The sequence below is a fragment of the Pelmatolapia mariae genome, linkage group LG2 (assembly GCF_036321145.2).
Source record: "Pelmatolapia mariae isolate MD_Pm_ZW linkage group LG2, Pm_UMD_F_2, whole genome shotgun sequence".
Classification (NCBI taxonomy): Eukaryota; Metazoa; Chordata; class Actinopteri; order Cichliformes; family Cichlidae; genus Pelmatolapia; species Pelmatolapia mariae.
In genome coordinates this window covers 7,247,408-7,267,939 of record NC_086228.1, presented here as the reverse complement: position 1 = coordinate 7,267,939, position 20,532 = coordinate 7,247,408, and the positions used below count along the sequence as shown (strand labels likewise).

At 40.7% G+C, this 20,532-nt stretch overlaps 1 protein-coding gene across 1 annotated transcript; it reads left to right on the top strand.

The window, feature by feature from the left end:
- The first annotated feature begins 883 nt into the window (after positions 1-883).
- Positions 884-12,774, top strand: reep2 (receptor accessory protein 2). Its single transcript, XM_063492178.1, has 8 exons — positions 884-1,141; positions 3,059-3,131; positions 6,248-6,324; positions 6,565-6,685; positions 6,807-6,920; positions 8,237-8,417; positions 9,652-9,818; positions 10,844-12,774. The coding sequence occupies exons 1-8, from the start codon at positions 1,110-1,112 to the stop codon at positions 10,913-10,915; spliced, it is 837 nt and encodes a 278-aa protein (XP_063348248.1). The 5' UTR covers positions 884-1,109; the 3' UTR covers positions 10,916-12,774.
- The last annotated feature ends 7,758 nt before the right edge of the window (positions 12,775-20,532 follow it).

Here is a 20,532-nt window from a genome sequence, read left to right as displayed (position 1 = left end):
CAGAGATACCTTTTGTTTCGTTCTCTGTCATGATGATCCCACACTGCTTCAGTAATGTTGAGGTTTGGGGCTCTGGGGAGGCCAATCCATGACTGATAGTTCTATTGTATGTCTTTACTGCATTGGCAGTATGCTTGCATTGGCTGAAGTGCAGTCCCAAACCAGTCCTTGTTTGACTTGGAAGATACAACACTGGTAGATCCCTTGTAAATGTTTCATATGTTAGTGTTAAGTGGCTTAATTGAAAACAACACAAACATTCCTCTGACAATGGTTGGGTACAAGGACTGGATTGAAAATCGCTAAAGAAGCAGCCACTTTCAAAAGATAAACTTTGAAAGACCCACAGGAAGTCTGGTTCCTTAGAGACAAAATATAAAGTAATGAATGGTACTCTACAGGCTACTTTTTGATAAGTTAACCACTTCACTCAGTTTTCTGCTTAACTGAGTAACTGTTATCAAATGTTTAAACTCAGTATCTTGTGGGACTGTGTTTAGTGTGTTTACATCTTTAAGTCTTCAGAGAAATGTTGAATCCCTCTTTTATGAGCCTAAATCATTTATCCAGCGATCAGTCTCATGGACAATAAAAAATAATGATCATAAAAAGGAGACCAGCACTGTGTGGGTTTTCACTAGGATAAACCTGGTATGACAGCTTGGCTTTGGTCCTTGTCAGTGAGCAGATTGGGATTGCACAGCAAAATTATGAAAGAAAAGGATGAAATCAGTTCTTTAGTAGTGTACTAACCTAATGTAGATGACCAAGGTTGTATTGTGCGCCACTGTTGGTCAATTAGGAGGAGCACCATGGGCCACATTTTGAAGCTAAAACTACAGATTTATCAGAGTGACTCTGGCCCTTTAAAAGCCAGTCTTGTTCATCAGCGGTGGTGTTGGTGGTGGTGATAGAGAGCAGAGCAGTCTGGAGCTACACACTGCAGAGCACATCTCCAGCTGCTGTTAGCCTACCTGACGGCACAGCAGCCTCCTGGCTCACATCACAGCTCGTCCTGGAGGGGAATGGGGGCCACCTAGCCCGCTTACTAGCCGACTAGATTTCCTAGAAGCTGGGGGGAAAGCCTCGAAGGCTGGCGGTCCAGCAAGATGGTATCCTGGATTATCTCGAGGATAGTTGTGTGAGTATGGGCAGGGCTGCATCTATTTTTTTTATTCTTAAACACCATAACGGCTCCTTTCATCAGCTGTGTGACGCTGAACGCCGACTAGCTAGGCTGTCCGTTTCTTGTCCTTTTTATACATACACTTCACATGTAGGGGAAAAATAAATACATTAGATATCCTGGCATTCAGACAGGGGCGTTTAAAGCTCCTGTGTTCAATAACCGCTGCCGTTTCTTTAATCAGCACAATGATGCAGCACAATCTGCATCCAGCGCTTGCTAGCCGCTCGTAGCTAACGCGGGCTGGCTAGCCAGTAACTGTAACCACCTGACAGATAATGTGTTGGCAGGGAAAGTGCAGCCTGTTTAACATGCCAGCCTCGCTGCACACAAGTAAACAGACTCCGAGCTGCCAGCCACTGCTTTTTACTTTTAAATAGCCCACTGTGAATGTAACTAGGCGCCGTACCAACACGAGTTGGTAAAATGTGGTGCAAGGCTAAAAAAGCCCAGCAGCCCAGCCAGGGATGTGTGTCCAGCCATTCATATGCCACCAGCAGTGGGGCTTAATAAGATGGACAAGCGGTATCAGCAGATCAGTTCTAGGCCTCCACCTGAACACGCCACATTCCCACTGTGTGGATGACTCAACTAAAGCCAGCTGTCATTATCTTGATCCATTATGCAGACACTTCACAGTGCTGCACCGGTGCTGTCCCATCTCTAGTGAAATGTCCAGATACTGTGTGCTCATCAACTGCTAACCTTAAAGTCGAACATTATGATGCCTTTGGAAGGCCCAGGTGTAGAAATGATGCTTTATCCCTATAAATGTTCTGCTTTTCCTTGATTACATAAGCAAACTGTTACTTTTATTGGCTTCCAGCTGCCTGCATCTTCCACTTCACTACACCTCAGGTAGTCATGTGTCTACTGAAGGCAAACAATGTGACTTGAATATGCATCATAATGCCTGCTGCTTATCCAGCACACAAGATTAGTCATTTCTTGTCTTTGTGCTTTAAATGTGCAGCTGGCCCAGTTTTTAAAGGGTAGCCAGCCTGTTTCTTTTCTCCTGTTTTTACAGCTAGTTTATTAATCTAACCTAAAGAAGTGAACACTGAAATATATCCTAGACTGAACAAGAGGACAGAGTGACCATAAGGTCAGTAGTGGGCTTTCGATGAGGACACAAAGAGGCACAGGGCGTCTGCTCTGGGAGCCCGCTGGCTTGGGGGCCTGCTACGAGTCATGTCAGCTCACTGTACGCAGCTGCACACATCACTGAGCAGCGTAGTCGAACACTGGGACAGAAGACCTACTTAAGGAAGGGGGAAAAAATAGATGCTAGGCTACCTCTGTAATTGGCATTCAGCCTTTATTTACATTAAGGGTTTAAGTCCAGCTATTGGTTTGCACTGTAGGCACACTTGCACAGCCCTTCTGATCTGTGCTCTCCCTGCTGTCGCCTCACTCAGCGTTCAGTATCCTGTCAAATCAGCACAAATCGGCACAGTGGCAGAGGATGCGATCAAATGCACATCAAAAACAAGGCTGTGTTTGCACAATGTCCCAGTGTGCACGTGTTCTAACACATGGTGACCCACCCCTGGTGGAAACTGTGTGTTTTTCCATTTTAGCTCACTGCAGCCTTCCTGACTCCATTACATTGTTTCTACTCATTATCAGGCCACTTTGTTTTGACAAGTCACTGCCCAGCACTTCTTTCGTGGCATCACCATGCGGATTAAAACCACACAGACACTCGCTTTGCTCAAGTACATGTCGCCCTTTTGTGTTTCACAGAAGCTCAGAGCAGATGTGGCTGCTGTGTGGGAGTGCGTTTGTGAGGTGTCAGAGTCAACACCCAGAGGCCATGTTCTCTAGCTGAAGCCCCTTCCTCTGACCCAGTCTTGTCTGCTTTTTTTGCAGCCTTGCCTTTGGGACGCTCTACCCGGCGTACTCCTCGTATAAGGCCGTCAAAACGAAGAATGTGAAGGAATATGTGAGTATAAACCCTGGTTACTAAACTTCAGCAAACCATTTTTGAGCTCTGTTTGACTTTTAGGGTGTTTTGCCCTGAGCGCCTGCCAGCTATTTCTCCTCTAATGTGTTGAGAATCAACATGAAGCTCACTGATCAAATTTAGGCCAGAGAAATGCTCTGTTTCATCAGAGCAAGCTTATTAATTACTTGGAGTAATTTCTGTTGTCATGTTTTCTGCAATGCCCGTTCCGTTTCTTTGGCCGTTATCATTTGAAGACTAACAAAAATAGGAATCATGCTTAATGATCGGGGTGTTCCAGACAAGGCCAGAGGCATGGGATTGCAGTTTAACTAGGACACACCAGCCTTCATAAAAGAAGGGCGTTTATGCACCATAAAAACACTAAAAGACGGAACAAATCCTGCACTTTGGATTCTTCCTGATTCTTTTTCCGTTCTGTGTAGATTTTTATGGAGTTCTGATTTATAAACCTGAAACATTTATTGTGACAGGACCTTAAAATGTGGGACTTACTTCAGGGTATTTTAACGCTACCCTTGCAAACATTATATGAATTTACATGTGGCTCCTGATAATTGCAGGGTCCTATTGTGCACTGTATTGTGAGAGCCTATCGGGATGAATTGGACTGAGCACTAGACAAGTAGCTGGTTCTTAAAGACAATAAAAGGTTGTCTTTAAAGGTTAAAGCAAATCCTATAATTCGTGTTAGGATGATTAGATGATGTCCCAAAGAGCTTCTTTGGCTATCTGCAATGTTTGGCTTCCTCATTTTTCAAGCGCTTTCAAGTTGAGATCAGGTGACTGTGGATGAAAGTCCATGACAGTCGACACTCTTCAGTCTTCTTCTTGGTCTAGTCGTAGTTCTTGCAAAGAGATGTGGTTGGGTGATTTATTCAGCTGCTGTAGGAGTCTTTCTAAAAAAAGAGCACCAACTGAAGGGTTTAGCATGTTAAGCACAGAGTGCACTTGGGTAAAGTTGATGCGGTGGAGGCAAAACCACCCCACAAACATAGTCCCACAAACATGTTTCAGTGTCGGTTTTATCTACATCTACAAATCTTATCTTTTGTAACCTATGAGCTAGGGCAACAGTGACAGAAAACAGGAGTTAACTGGAGAAACAAGAGGAAGACTAGATCACAGCCTAACAAAGATGCAGAGAGGAAATCCAGATTAGGAAAATACTCAAATCTCCATGCAGTCTCTCTCATGGATGCTGAAGGGTCTCTTCAAGGGTTGGATAGAAATACATTAGCAAGCTTTGCTCTGACCTCACCTCTCTCCGATGGAAACGGGAACACAATCTTCGGCAATTTCATACCCCTATCAGATGGATGCATTATGATCGTGTTCATCACTTGCTGGAAAATACAAATCAAAACAAAACAGGTGCTGCAGCTTCAGAGTGTGGTTGGAAAATCTGCGTCAGTGCAGAGTTAGTGCTGGAGAGCTTTACAGCCCACTTTCACATAAAGCTAGTAAGTTTCGAACAGCACTCGACATAGTGGACTCTCCATGCAAACACACAAGAGGAGTGAACGGTGTGTGTGAGTAGAGGTGTTATTGGGGAATTTGTAGAGAATTTGTCCTAAATTCACACTAGGAAGAGGGAAAATAAGGCGCAGGGGACCTTAGTCGAGACAGAGAATGGGTTTGCAAAAGAATGCAGAAAGCCCTGAAAACATTCAGAATGAAGTGGGGGTGGGGGTGGTGGGGAGACTAAGATTACAACAATAAACCAGGAAGAAACACTAAGAGCATGAAACTGTTTTTGCTTTTCAAAATTACTCAAAATTTCAAATCCTCAAACATTCTAATTTTTTTTTTCTTTTTTTTCTTGATCATTTTAGACCCCAGAATGTATTTTGTTTTAATAATTAAACATTATTCATTATTTATTTATTTCACAATTGCAAATGATTCAGACCTCTAAAAATTGTCATATTTTTAAATGGATGTCTGTGCTGGAACCAGCACTGAATAACAGACTGTATTGCATTGCAGTTTAACTTATGAACATGATGTTCCCTCCTGGAGGAGCTTTGAACATGAATGTACCTTTTCATGCTATAATTGGTGACAACGCGTGTAGCAAAAAGCAAAGCTGGACACTGATCAGTCAGGAGAGGATGCTAGACTGTTGTCTGTATCCAGGTGGTCTTGTTGTTGCCCCTCCTGTGGGCCCGTTGAAAGCACCTGCACCTGACTCATAATGGTTTAAGCTTCCTAAATGGACAGATTGATATCCCTGAAGTTTAGAAGGGCTCAGTCAGTCTGTTGGGTGTTTGGACTAAAATCCAAAGGATGAAGATTGTATGAAACTGCCCAACCCTTTAATACGGTAATGTTTCATCAGTCGGAAAGTGCCAGGGTTTTTGATCACTGTGGATATTTTTAAACACAGCTGATTGGGGCTCTTCCTGATTACCTCATCACTGCATGAGAGAGAGAGAGAGGTGGGGAGATGGCAGCACTCTGGCCCTCAGCCTAGATTTGCACTGGAGAACAGTCTCCTCCTGGCTGGTTACTATGGCAACCCACCCTCTCAGTCGCTGCTCAGGCAGACGGCCACAGAAGGAGCGAATATGGGGCGGGGAAGTGTGAGAGGGGGAGAGAAGGGAGACGCCATTTTTAGAGCTGCTCTCATCCCCCTTCTTCTCTTGTTTGGCTCATTTCTAACGAGCCAAATGATTCGCCGTTTGGTGCATTTTCGCGGCTGCGTGCCCGCGGCCTGTTAATGCCTTTAAACGCACCATTACCACTCAGAGCTGTTCTTACATTGAATGTATCAGTGTATTTGATAACTGATGATTTATCTGATATTAGCTCCAAAGTTAATTTGCCTGTAAATGACCAGTTTAGAAGATGACTCACATCTCTCCTTGTCTCAGATGTGCCCATGCATAGTGATGTGATGTGAATGGACTGAAGCATGTGTCCGATTTCTGTGTAGGGATGTCTGTGTGCGTAACCTCTGTTTAGTGCCACGTGTCTCAGCACATGCGAAATAGATGCTGTGGGTTTTCGTGTGCTATTTTTAATGATTTTCTCTCCTTTCGTGTGTGTGTGTGTGTGTGTGTGTGTGTGTGTGTGTGTGTGTGTGTGTCCAGGTGAAATGGATGATGTACTGGATAGTGTTTGCATTGTTCAGCACAGCAGAAACGGTCACAGACCTGCTCTTATCATGGTGAGTCGGGAGCAGCTTGTGATTGTAACCCTCTTTCTCCACTTGTAAAATAAAAAAATCAATAGATGCTTTAATGTTTTGCTGATGATTTTTAATATAATAATCTCTTGAAGGATCTTTTTTGTTTTCTCTTCCTACTTTAGCATCCTAATCTATACACCACTCATGCATACCTTTTGCTCAGTGTGTTGTTTCCTTTCCGTCTCTGCCGATTGATTAACTCTGTGTTTAATTATCCAGGTTTCCATTTTACTTTGAGCTAAAGATTGCATTTGTGATCTGGCTGCTGTCTCCGTACACCAAGGGCTCAAGTGTTCTGTACCGCAAGTTTGTCCACCCCACCCTGTCAAATAAAGAGAAGGTAAAAAGAAAAAGCCCATCAAAATCTGATGTGAAGTCCACACTGAAATGATATGACTCTTTGTCCGGATGACTCAGTGTCGTCTCTAACTCCTCCCTGTGTACTGTGCTTTGTGCTGCAGGAGATAGATGAGTACATCGCACAGGCCAAAGACAGAAGTTATGAGACCATGATGAAGTTTGGAAAACGGGGTCTCAACCTGGCTGCTAACGCTGCCGTCACTGCAGCCACCAAGGTGAACTGTGTTTTAAATGTTAACGTTTGCTCTGTCTTCAAGTATCTTCAAAGTAGATCATGGCTAACACCTGTTCAGTTAATATTTTATGTGTTTATTTACTTGTTAACGTCCCCACCTAGATGCCTCTGCTTTTCTGTTTGCATGTGAAATACAAACCTCGGCCAAATGGTAAATAATGCTGTTATTAACTCACTTGTACAGCTAGAAAAGAGGACTGAGATGACTGTCAGTAGTTGAGCTTCCTCTAACGATTAGTCACATAATTAAGTTGGCTCCGAATTTATTTTCTAAATGAGTTTTTTGTTCTATTCACGGAAGAACATTAACAAACCTCCACCAAGCCAGCTCACTCTGTGGGCAGTATTTACTTTAATGGGACCTCTTACTGTAATGTACATAATAAAATGACAGGCTATTCAGAGTCCCTATATATCATCTCTACATCCCCAGATGTGTATGCTTTCACATAATAGTTTTAAATAGCTCTACATAACATTATTATCACTTTGACCTTCAGATCAATCTATAGATCTTGAAGGAGAGGTCAGAGGTTGTGACATGATATTTGAAATCTTTTTATTTGTTGACTATACACAACACATTTTTAAGAATCACAGTTTCTAAGGTTTAAGGCTTTTCTGTTGGTTTTCAACCAATAACTAGGATGACCTTTCATGGTGGATGTGCATAATAACCAGACCAGATGACTGGGCTAAATAACTTTTTCTGACTTTCGTCAGATTAGCTGTGCAACTGTAAGAGTGAAGCGTGCTATCAGATACTGAACAGTTGTTCTTGTAAGCTGCGAAACAGGAAGTTGGCGCTACTAAATCATTCTGTACTAAAGGCTTATAGCTCCTGCAGACACTTGTTCTGTATTTATAGTAAAGCTTGTTGTTTGTTCCTTAATACAAAATTCCATATTAGTTAAACATGCACTCTTTAACATTTGTCATTTGTCCCAAACACAGCATCACAGATCGCATTTATCAATGTCCTCAAGTATTTACACACATTTGTTTGTAAAGGCAAATATTATCCGTGCAGCTGCTTTTTATTAGAGCTCCACTTGGAATTTATTTTCATATTGATTACCCTGTTGATTATTCTGTTTAGTAAGTTAAATAATTGTAGCCAAAATTGGTCATCTCACTTTCCCAGAATCCAAAGTGGGGTCTTCCAAATATTAATCAGCTTCACCACATAATCATTGGCAGATTTTAAAAAAATGAACTTTTGAAAACGGTTTTCCTCTGAGCTCTGAGTAATGGTAGTTTTGCATATCTAATATGCCTGTTTTTGTTCCTGCCCAGGGGCAGGGCGTGTTGTCAGACAAGCTGCGGAGTTTCAGCATGCAGGACCTCACTCTCATCAACGCTGACGACGAGCTGGCTCTGCACACTCCGGATGCCCGCATGAGACGGGACCCCATGGATGAGATGAGCTCGGGCGCGAGCACGCTGCCCCGGGCCAAGAGCACCGCTGCACGGCAGGGTAAGGCCGCAAAACACGCATCTCCCACACGACATCATCAGCAGCTTCACGTAGAGAAACACTGAGTCGTACACAAGTGCATGAATGCACACAAGCTGTGTTTGCAGCTTGCTGACTGACCCAGAGCGTGACGACGAAGACTTCCTTTATTTAACTTCAGAGCAGGACTGGGACTACTTAGGCCAAGTGGAGTCATGTGATTTAAAGCACTGCAGGATGGGAAGGGGAAAGAAGGGTGGCTGAGGGAGGCAGTGCAAAGAGGATCGAGCCGGGGTGAAAACATGTGATTCCAGTGGGAGGGGAGGCTTGGAAGGAGGTCTCTGTGTCTCGCTGCACTGCCGGCTGGCTAACTGTGTGGGTACAAGCTGTGAGCTGAATACAGAGAGACACTGAAACAATGAAGTCACGGGGCCGAGTGGTGCATTTTAATATGTACAATGCATTTTTTTTTTCTTTTTTCTTTTTGTTCATTTCCACATGACTTCTAAAACCAGACTGAAAACAACTGAAACAAAACACTGAAGTCAGAGTTCAACTGAAATCTGCAGGGGCGTTAGTAAATGAGTAGACCGTAACTTTTATAAACTAGCAAGTTCAAAATTATTTATTTTGGATTACATTTCTTTTCTTTTTTTTTTAAATTCTAAATGATCTGCAGATCATCACTAAAGTAACGAGTTGTAGCTTTGCACAGCTCCTGAAGTTGCTGTTTGGGATTTTTCTAATTTTAATTTTTTCAATAAAACACTTTTTCTATTCTTGATGTCACACAAAGTTTAGTTTCCTTTCTAATTTAACATTTGCAAAGAAAACTTTGTAATCTAATGGACCAGTTCTTCTGATTTTATGTCTCCCAAAAGCAAAGGATAAAAATGATTTCACAAGCTAATTTGAGTCTCTGGAAAACGGGTAAATGAAAACAAAAAACAAAAAACAAACACTTAAAAAGATGGAAGTGACTCCTTTTTTTTTTTTTTTCTCTTTATTTTAAAACTGGTGGCTGTATATTATTAAAAAAATTGATAAATTGAAGTCTCCACTAGGTGGCGTCAAAGGCTGTCTGTGATGATGCACTGGTTCAAGGCTACACCAAATAAATCTGTAAATTAAGCAGTTCTGTGGCAGCAGTAAAATGCAGAGGTGTGTTTGGTGTCTCTCAGATCATGTGGTGATGTCACTCTGAACACTCAGCTACTCTCACTGACTGTCCATCAATCTCTGTCCTGTCCCGCAGCTCGCTCTGTGGCAGCCGCGTCCCTTATTGATGACACGTCGTCCCAACACAGCTCTGACCTGTCAGACACAAGGACCGAACACTCTGATGAGGATGTGGGAGATAAAGGGCACAAACGCAGTACCAGCGTCAAGGCAACCAAGAAGCCTGCTGCTGCTAAGACCGAGGTATTGCGTACACGCACACACGCTTTGTAGATTTGTCAATCACAGGGCAATTTTCTTAAATTGTATATTACAATATTCAGTCACTAGCCACTTTAAGTACACCTTCAAATGCTCATTACCCAGCAACTGCATTTAGCCATGTAGACATGGTCAAGATGACCTGCTGAAGTTCAAACTGAACATCAGAATGAGGTGAAAGGTTGTTTAAGTGACTTTGAAAGTGATTTGTTTGTTGGTGCCAGATGGATCGGTCAGAGTATTTCGGAAACTACTGATCTTCTGAGGTTTTCCCACACATTCATCTCTAAGGTTTACAGAGACTGGTCTGAAAAAGAGAAAATATCCAGGGGCTCTACAGTCACCCGATCTTAGTTCTATAGAGCATCTTTGGGATGTGGTGGAATGGGTGTGGGCAGAAATCTTCCAGCACCTTGTTGAATCTGTGCCTTGAAGAATTCTGAAGGCAAAAGGGGGCCCAGCCCTGTACTAGCAAGATGTACCTAATAATCTGACCAATAAGTGTAGCATTGTCAGTATTTCCTAATATTTTTTTTTTTCTTCCTCAACAATTAACCTACTTTAATTTGGTAATAGTAATATATGTATTTCGTTACTACATTTCCAATAAAACAGTGATAAATGATTTCATGTTGCACACATTACCTCTTGACCTACGTTTAGTTCTGACCCACAGATTACATGTATGCTTTCACAAGCAATTAAGTGGCCTGTGAGTGTATATAATCATACCTGTAATTACATAGGCAAGTGATACTACCTGCACTAACTGTATATACATCAGATGTTCCTGTGGTGTTTTGCAGCATCAACCGTTCACTCAGAAATCGCACGCTGCTCTTTAAGGACACTTTGTTTTCACTGTTTACACAGATTAAACATGCTTTGAGCAGCAGTTACAATGCAGCTAATAACTCATACTCTTGCTAGTGAAATCTCTCATTTTACCAGTCTTTGATTGATCAGCTTTAGTAATCTCTCTCTTTATTTTCTTCTTCTGCGGCCAGACTCAAACCAAGACAGTGAAAAAGCCGGTGAAGAAGAAGACGACAACTAATAACGCAGAGACGCCACCATGAGTCCTGCAGCCCACACATGCACTGGCCTCCACTTGCTTCACCCACAGCCTGCAGTCCCTTTCTCCTGTTTGGTGTCCACACAAGCGCACATATACACTTTACATACATGCATTCATTTTAAATACACTTCTTTTAAATTTACAGGCCCTTGTTTATGAAGTCTCGTTCTCTTTAAGGAGAATTTAGCTGAGATTTAACTGAGACTTTTTTTTTTTCTTTTTAATTTCACACAGGCCACAGTCTTCAGCTAATCTTGACCTGACCATTGTGGTAGAAATCTTCCAAAGTTTCTCTTTTGAAGCACTGAAAACTGGAACTCTGGGCTCTCAGTATTTTGCCATCATTTTAAACTAAGGAGAAAAAGGCAAAATCTCCTTTGAGGCCTACATTAATCAATGAGTGGATGAGTGTGTCCATCCTTACTGCTGTTGAGCTCATCACACCTGTCACTCAGGACCAGCCTGTCTTCACTCTTTTACAGCAGTGTATCCTGTCTTTGTTTAATGTTAAACTAATTCTTTTCTTTTCTTTTTGCTTCCAAAGTTTCATTGTTAGCTTGTCCTCAGCCTGCTTCCTCTGAGTGAGTCTGGCTCTGCCACGTTCAGGTCTCACTCTTTCACGTCACACACAGTGCTGATGATGAATTATTTGTTCAGTGCTGGTTTTGTGATCCTCGATCTGGACGCTACTCTGAGGTCATATATAACTATGATCTGTGATATTAGTAATTAATAAGATCAATAAGATCAGTTGTGCTCAGCTGGATCTGTGAAGGCAATGCTGCCAATGAGTGATGACTTTCATGCTGGTGTTTTTGAGCTAACTTATCCACTTTCACTACAAAGGTGATGTTTGTATATCATTTCCTTTCAACATTTCACAGTGACTCAGTACCTCTGCATTTTCTTTTACTCCTTCTATCCAGCTGTGTGGTGACACTTGACCTGATTATTAGCGTTTCTGCACACTGGAAGCTTGGATGGAATATAGAAATATTTGAATAGTGACAAAAAACTACTGTGAGTGATTATTTTAGTCTCAGATATGGAGGGAGAGTGAGAGCAGGCTGTGGGTGTTTCTAAAATTACTGGACTTCTGGTTGTCAGCCACTGCATTAGGTATACTGAGTACACGAGAGCATGAGAGGAGGTCAGTGCTCATTACTGCTGTCCGCAGTGTGACTCTTGAACCAGTAGGGGGAGCCAAAGCCCACCTCCACTGTTAGCTGAAGTTGCTGAACCACATGTAAACACCAACATGTAAATAGTAACCTTGACTGTATATACAGTATGAGCTTGCTTGCCTTATTCATTCTCTGGGCTTAAATCAGTTTTTAATCATTTCTGTGTATTTTTCATTCTTAGTCTTGACAAATCACACGTTCTGACTGAGACCAGAGGAACCTCAGACTTTCAGTAAAGACTTCTGGTAGTAGAAGTGATTATTGAATTTTTAATTAACATGTTTACTTTTCTCCTTGAGACATTTAACTCCATCTCAGTGTAGGGAATCTGCTTGTAAATTTACATTTTATTTTTGGTATTTTAGGGCCAAAAGTTGGAAACAAGACTTTTTTTTTTTTTCTTCTCCTTAATTTAATGTTTACACTGAATAAAAACACATCACATACTGAAAAGACATTTTGTGTTATGAAGAGAATGCTCTTCATTTTTATCTTGTGTCATTCTGAGATATTTATTGCTGATTATTTTGAGTTTAAAATCAGTATTATATACAGGGACGTTCATTTGTATCTTGTTTGTGTCAGTTATCAAAGCTCCACATCAAAGAGGATAATTTCATGTGCCGGCACAGTGGTACCTAACAAGGTCATGTAATGGTTAATAAAGTACTAATAAAGAACATTAAATTTGTCTGTTTCTGTTGATTTTTGTGCAGCTCAAAGCAAATCATCTACACAGCAGCCACTAAGTGGGAGTAGCACAGTTGTTTCTAGTAATGGCAAAGCCTCTCAGACCTCACTGAAGAAAGACAAACTGATTTTGATGGGGTAGGGTTGTAAAAAAATATGTAAACTGTATTTTAACTGTGCTTTCAGAAATGTATGTTTTTGCTTGTTTGTTTTCCCCCTAATATTTCATCATTCACTCATTCATTCATTTCAAAATCTGGTAGCTCACTCTGGAGCCTCACCCTGTCTCTTGATATAGTTATCATCTAACCCACATGATGATTCTGTAAACAGAGAGATGACATACACTTTGTTATCTGTTTCATCAACAAACTGAGTTTATTTATATAACATCTATTCACAACAGCAGTCTTAAGACACTGTATATTCTAAGGCAGACCCAGCAATGTTAAGGAGAACATCAGCAATCAGAAAATCTCCTGTGAGCAAGAGATGACAGGAAGGAAGAACTCCCTTTTAACAGGGAGAGACCTCCATCAGAGTGAGATTTAGGGAGGAGCAGCCATCTACTTCTACTGGTTGGGTGTTTGGGTTTTTTGTTTTTGTTTTTTTTTTTGGTGAAGAGACTATAATGTCTCTTATGGACGTGTAAATCTACATATAAGATGACAAAGACTTGGAGTACAAGAATTTGAATAAAGAACAACTTAATACAAGTAAGGGAGATGCGAGTCTTAGTAACAACAAATAAAAGTAAAAGATCATGAACCAGCTACGCAATGGGCTGTCATATTCGGGCTTCTAATATCAACATTAACTAATATTAATGAACAAAATTCCAAAATGTTGATTCTGTTCATCTGGATGTTGCATTTTCAGTGGGAGAAACGTTTCGTCAATCATCCAAGTGACTTCTTCAGTCTCAGCTGACTGCAGGTTTCCCCAAACTAGCCCACTGAATGAACGCTTGGCTGCGAGGTCAGTTCCTTGATTATTAATAAGCAAATTTTCATGACCATTGATCAATAACCACCGATCAAAGCCTACTAATAAAAGACCACTGATCATTGATCAAATACCACTGATCAATGGCCATGAGTACCATTCATAGAGAGTTGGGGAATGGCTGGAATCACAGCATTGTAAGATGGCGAATTCAATGGACTCCATTGTGGACAATCACACCTGCTCCATTCCACCCTTGTGAAGCAGCAGAGTTCCTTCTCCCTGTAACTGATTCAACATTTCAGCCATAAAGACTAGTTCAGGAAATCATTATTGTTCTCTCTGTAAAAGTGTACAATAACTCTTCATTATGTGGCAGGATAAATACAGTATCTCTCTATGTATAACTTTCTGTGAAACCATACAGTTGGGCTATAAGCAGGAAGAGGAAGGGTGAGGGTAATCCAGAGTAAGAACCCATGAAATATTTGCGTCACCTCTAACAGTTTCCCTGTAATATTGCTCAAAGATGAGAATGTTTGATGTACAGTACTGTAATTTTGGAGTTTACTTTTCATTTTGTCTGAAACCGTACTGTTCAAAGAGCTGTTAGGCAGAAGAGGAAGAGTGGGGGTAACCCAGAGTAAGAATCCAGTGAAATATTTGCCTCACCTATAACAGTTTTCCTGTAATAAAATTTAAAAAATACACAATATCAAAAATATAGCACTGCAATTGAATAGAAATACATACATACAGTCAGGTCCATAAATATTGGGACATCGACACAATTCTAACATTTTTGGCTCCATACACCACCACAATGGATTCCAAATGAAACGAACAAGACATGCTTTAACTGCAGAGTGTCAGCTTTTATTTGAGGGTATTTACATCCAAATCAGGTGAACAGTATAGGAATTACAACAGTTTGCAAATGTGCCTCCCACTTCTCAAGGGACCAAAAGTAATGGGACAGAATAAGAACCATAAATCAAACATTCATTTTTTAATACTTGGTTGCAAATCCTTTACAGTCAATCACAGCCTGAAGTCTGGAACACATAGACATCACCAGACGCCGGGTTTCATCCCTGGTGATGCTCTGCCAGGCCTCTACTGCAACAGTCTTCAGTGCTTGTTCTTGGGGCATTTTCCCTTCAGTTTTGTCTTCAGCAAGTGAAATACATGCTCAATCGGATTCAGGTCAGGTGATTGACTTGGCCATTGCAAAACAGTCCACTTCTTTCCCTTCAAAAACTCTTTGGTTGCTTTTGCAGTATGCTTTGGGTCGTTGTCCACCTGCACTGTGAAGCGCCGTCCAATGAGTTTTGAAGCATTTGTCTGAATATGAGCAGATAATATTGCCCGAAACACTTCAGAATTCATTGTGCTGCTTTTGTCAGCAGTCACATCATCAATAAATACAAGAGAACCAGTTCCACTGTCAGCCATACATGCCCACGCCATGACACTTCCACCCCAATGCTTCACTGATGAGGTGGTATGCTTAGGATCATGAGCAGTTCCTTTCCTTCTCCATACTCTTCTCTTCCCATCACTCTGGTACAAGTTGATGTTGGTCTCATCTGTCCATAGGATGTTGTTCCAGAACTGCGACGGCTTTTTCAGATGTCGTTTGGCAAACTCTAATCTGGCCTGCCTGTTTTTGGGGCTCACCAAAGGTTTACATCTTGTGGTGAACCCTCTGTATTCACACTGGTGGAGTCTTCTCTTGATTGTTGACTCTGACGCACATACACCTGCCTCCTAGAGAGTGTTCTTGATCTGGCCCACTGTTGTGAAGGGTGTTTTCTTCACCAGGGAAAGGATTCTTCGGTCATCCACCACAGTTGTTTTCCGTGGTCTTCCGGGTCTTTTGGTGTTGCTGAGCTCACCGGTGCGTTCCTTCTTTTTGGGAATGTTCTAAACAGTTGTTTTGGCCACGCCTGATGTTTTTGCAATCTCTCTGATGGGTTTGTTTTGTTTTTTCAGCCTAATGATGGCTTGCTTCACTGGTAGTGACAGCTCTTTGGATCTCATCCTGGCAGTTGACAGCAACAGGTTCAAAAAGCAAACAGCACACTTGAAATGAACTCTGGACCTTTTATTTGTTCATTGTAATTGGGGTAATGAGGGAATAACACACACCTGGCCATGGAACAGCTGAGAAGCCAATTGTCCCATTACTTTTGGTCCCTTGAGAAGTGGGAGGCACATTTGCAAACTGTTGTAATTCCTACACCGTTCACCTGATTTGGATGTAAATACCCTCAAATAAAAGTGGTTGTGTTTGTGTATAGAGCCAAAAATGTTAGAATTGTGTCGATGTCCCAATATTTATGGACCTGACTGTGTATATATATATATATTTTTTTTTTAGGGGTGCAACGATACACAAAATTCACGGTTCGGTTCGATACTTTGGTGTCACGGTTCGATATTTTTTCGATACAAAAAAATGTTCATGCCTTTTTAATTTGTCATTTATTAAAATTATAAATATATATTTTAACTCAAAAGTACAGTTTTTAAATTTAATGTTGCTGAAACAACAAAGTAATAAATCTATCTGATCGAGAAAACACTCATCTTTGGAAAAAGAGAGTTTATTACAGAGAAATGGCTCTTTCCAAAATAAAAGCTATACTATACGCTTCTTCTGGGGTATATTCTCAGCAGCATATTAAACATATCAGGTCCCCATAAGGAGAATCATGTGCTAACGGCGGTCTAAATGACTCGGGTAAAGTTTGTAGCATGCGTGCTTGTTGTTTTTGTCTGCTTCCACTTGTCTTTGCACTAGGATGATGTCGGAGTAAATGTGCAGTCATATTCGTTGTGTTCCCGCTAGTGCTGTCAGCGTTGATCTCGTTGAAGTTGAAAGTTTTAAACTACTTGAGTAGTTTAAAAAAAACTACTCAAGTAAAGTAGAGATACCTGAAAATTCTACTTAAGTACAGTAGCGAAGTATTTGCATGCTGTTACTTCCCATCTCTGTTTACACTGAATAAAAAGACATCTCATGCTGAAAATATATCTTGTGTTAAGAGGATGTCACTCTGTGTTTTTATCTTGTGTCATTTTTACATATTGTCTTGTATACAGGGATGTTTATTTGTGTCTTGTTAGTGCCAACTCTCAAAGCTCCATATCAAAAGAATAATTTCATGTGACAGCACAATGGTACCTAACAAAGTCTTGTAATGGTAATTAAAATACTAATAAAAAAAACACTAAATTTTTGTGTTTCTCTGCATTGTGTCCATTATGGTTGAAAGCAAACTTTCTTTACAGAGCTCTGTGTGCCTGTTAAATCTTTCTGAACAGCCTCAGTGAAGAAAGACAGTATGATTTAAAAAAAAAATCGTAAAACTTTGCCCAAAAACTAGAATTTAAAAACTAGATTAAAACAAAACAAACAATCAAAAAACACATATTTCACCCTCAAAGACAGCAAACTTTGGTAGCTGACTCTGGAGGTTCACACTGTCTCTTGGTTTAATTTATTAGTGGGTTCTGTTCTTTGTATCTTAAAATCTAAAAGTGTTTTGTTCTCATCCATCTTTGTATCGTTGCTTTAATTGTGTAAACAGACAGATAATGTACTATTTGTTGATGAGGAAAAAAATACCAGAGTTGGTTATCACAATTCTGTTTTATTTAATCATAGACGAAATACAAATCTGAATTTAAAAGATATCTGTATTCATCTTTTAATAGGGATGGGTACCGGTGGTTCTGACATAAACGGTAGTAACCAGACCGAAAAGCAGCGCACATTTCGGTGCTTTATTTCGATGCTTTTTTTTCTTGAGATGTCATACACTTTGGATTCTAGCCAATCATTTTACCTTTACAAGGATAGTAGGCGGGCCCAGGTACGTATGTTCTTTTAGAGCAGAGCTACAGATTAAAAATGCCCAAGGCAAAGCGGTCAAAAGTCTGGCTGTACTTCACAGCAAAAGATGCAAACTCAGCAGCCTGCAACAAGTGCTTTAAGCCCCACGCCCCCGGTACCGCGAGCAAAAAGGAGGAGATCACGTTTAATCGGTTATAACAGGGGGTGAGAAATATAAGTCCAGACATGTGTGGTATCCACAGAAACCTCTGAATCTCAGCTAAAATGTCATATAAACCATTTCTACAACCACCAAACTCAACGAAAACAAGGCATGATTAAACGAGCAGTTATGTAAATGCGCACAAGTCCGCTAAACAAACAAGGCCAACCAGAAATTCTCCAGATTTCATGTAACCGGCTAAAGAAAAGCTGGTTATCTTCCAGAGCTATCACCAATTCCAAACACCAAGTTTCACCACACTCTGACCAAAATTCACTGAATGAGCCGCAAAAGAAGACCACAAAAACACACAGCGGCGCAAATGCGCTAAGACAGAAATTGGCTTACCCTCCAGATTTCCTCCGTTATTTCTCCGTTATTTTCGCCGGTAGCTGGTAGCCATATGATTATCAGCAGTTACCACGCCTACCTAGCCGCATCAGAGTCGTTTTCCGTCAACAACCTCCATTTTAGACCCACCTATAGACACGTGACTGGACAGAGGTCACATGCAGTAAATTTGGGCCCACGTGGGTTTTGGCCTTGGAACTTCTGATTGGTTGAAGTAACGTGAACGTGGCATCGTTACTGTGACTCTATTGGCTCAAACAATTAAAAAGAGGTGTCAATCATGCAAATTGACCAAAAGAAACCAAAGTTACAGCCCCTCAGAGTTTAAAGGGCCAGAGGCCAATTAAGCGCTCCATGGCAGAAAAGGCCCATTACCATGTAAATGTGTGGTTAATTCTTCAAAAACGTATTTTTAAAAAAAGCATTTTTAGGCATGTTAATAAAGTTAATTAATGTCTGCTCTTTAATACCTAAAAAAATCAACTGGCATGGTGTCCAATTGTGTGCCAGAATTGGACATTTTTGTACAACGTCTGGATATTCATGTATTGACAGCGCTGTAATTTTTCACTGTTTCACTTTAAAAACATAAATCTTTGCACAGATTAAGCACCGTTTAAGCACCGGCACCATTTCAAAAGTACCGATTTGGCACCGGTATTGGATAAAACCTAAACGATACCCATCCCTATCTTTTAATTTTACTGGAGGAAGCTTATGGGCTCAAAATGTGGTCATAAATATTTTGTACTTGTAAATCAGTTTTGTATGTGTAAAAAGAATTTGTGTGTGCGTAAAAAAGATTTGTATGTGTAAAAAAGATTTGTGTGTGCGTAAAAAATATTTGTATGTGTAAAAAAGATTTGTATGTGTAAAAAAGATTTGTATGTGTAAAAAAGATTTGTGTGTGGACTTAGCCAAAAAACCCCTGCAAGTTACAAGTACGGATTTTGACCCTATTTTTCTTCCTTTCATCTGATTGGTCAATGTCATGTCAATCACAAATGTAACAATCCAATCAGAGAACAGATGGGTTTGGCTGTCGGAGGGGCACTTTTTTTGAACTGCAGGTCTTTGAAGGGAATAAATGCCCTTTTACATGCCAACTCAGCGTTTTCCTTTATCACCACGAAGGAAAACAGTCTGTGGTCTGAGTTTGGTGATTTTTGTGTCACAGGTCTATGTGCTTAATACAGGGACTTCCACAGCCTTTTCAACAGCGCTGCGGACCGCGGGGGGCGGGCAGTGTTTTGGAAATGACAGTCTTCATTACAAAGCTTTCTTCGTTATGAATTAGCATACATGTTTTTATTGAACATTTGAAGAACTAGCAAACCCCCCCCCCGAAACTCTTGTAGAGGACATAAAGTCAGAGATAGAAACGACAAGGAGCAGGTGCATCTAGTACAGGTAGAGCTGCTGCAAAAACCCACAGAGCCCAGCAGCCAGCGCAACAAATTCTGGATCCTTTGCTTTTAGTTAGCAGTTAGCATTAGCAGCACATCCTGTGTCCGATGTGAAAGGACTTTTATGCTGCGCACTGTGACTCACAGCAATGGTCCCGGGTCAGCCCTGACTTTGTGTTAAACTAATCCTAAAGTAATGATGGTATTTCTAACCACTGACATACCACAACTTTATCCTTTCAACAGCTGCTGATAGTTAGGGGACCTAGCTGCTATCGGATATTTATATAGAGATCCTCCAGCTTCAAACTGTATCACCCTTCAAGGACCTGCAGTTCAAAAAAGTGCCCCTCCGACAGCCAAACCCATCTGTTCTCTGATTGGATTGTTACATTTGTGATTGACATGACATTGACCAATCAGATGAAAGGAAGAAAAATAGGGTCAAAATCCGTACTTGTAACTTGCAGGGGTTTTTTGGCAAAGTCCACATACAAATCTTTTTTACGCACACACAAATCTTTTTTACGCACACACAAATCTTTTTTACACATACAAATCTTTTTTACGCACACACAAATCTTTTTTACGCACACACAAATCTTTTTTACACACACACAAATCTTTTTTACACATACAAATCTTTTTTACACATACAAATCTTTTTTACGCACACACAAATCTTTTTTACACATACAAATCTTTTTTACGCACACACAAATTCTTTTTACACATACAAAACTGATTTACAAGTACAAAATATTTATGACCACATTTTGAGCCCATAGGAAGCTGGTGAAGCTGAAAGAAGCTGCTGATTCCAGACTGCAATTCTAGGTCCTGTGTAAAAAGATGATCTATTTTTCGGTTAAATTTTGTTGTAATATATTCTTTAACCAATGACACAAAACTATTGTTAACATTTTCTCTCCACAACTTCTTCAGAATAGTTTTAATTTTCTCTGATAGAAATATGAA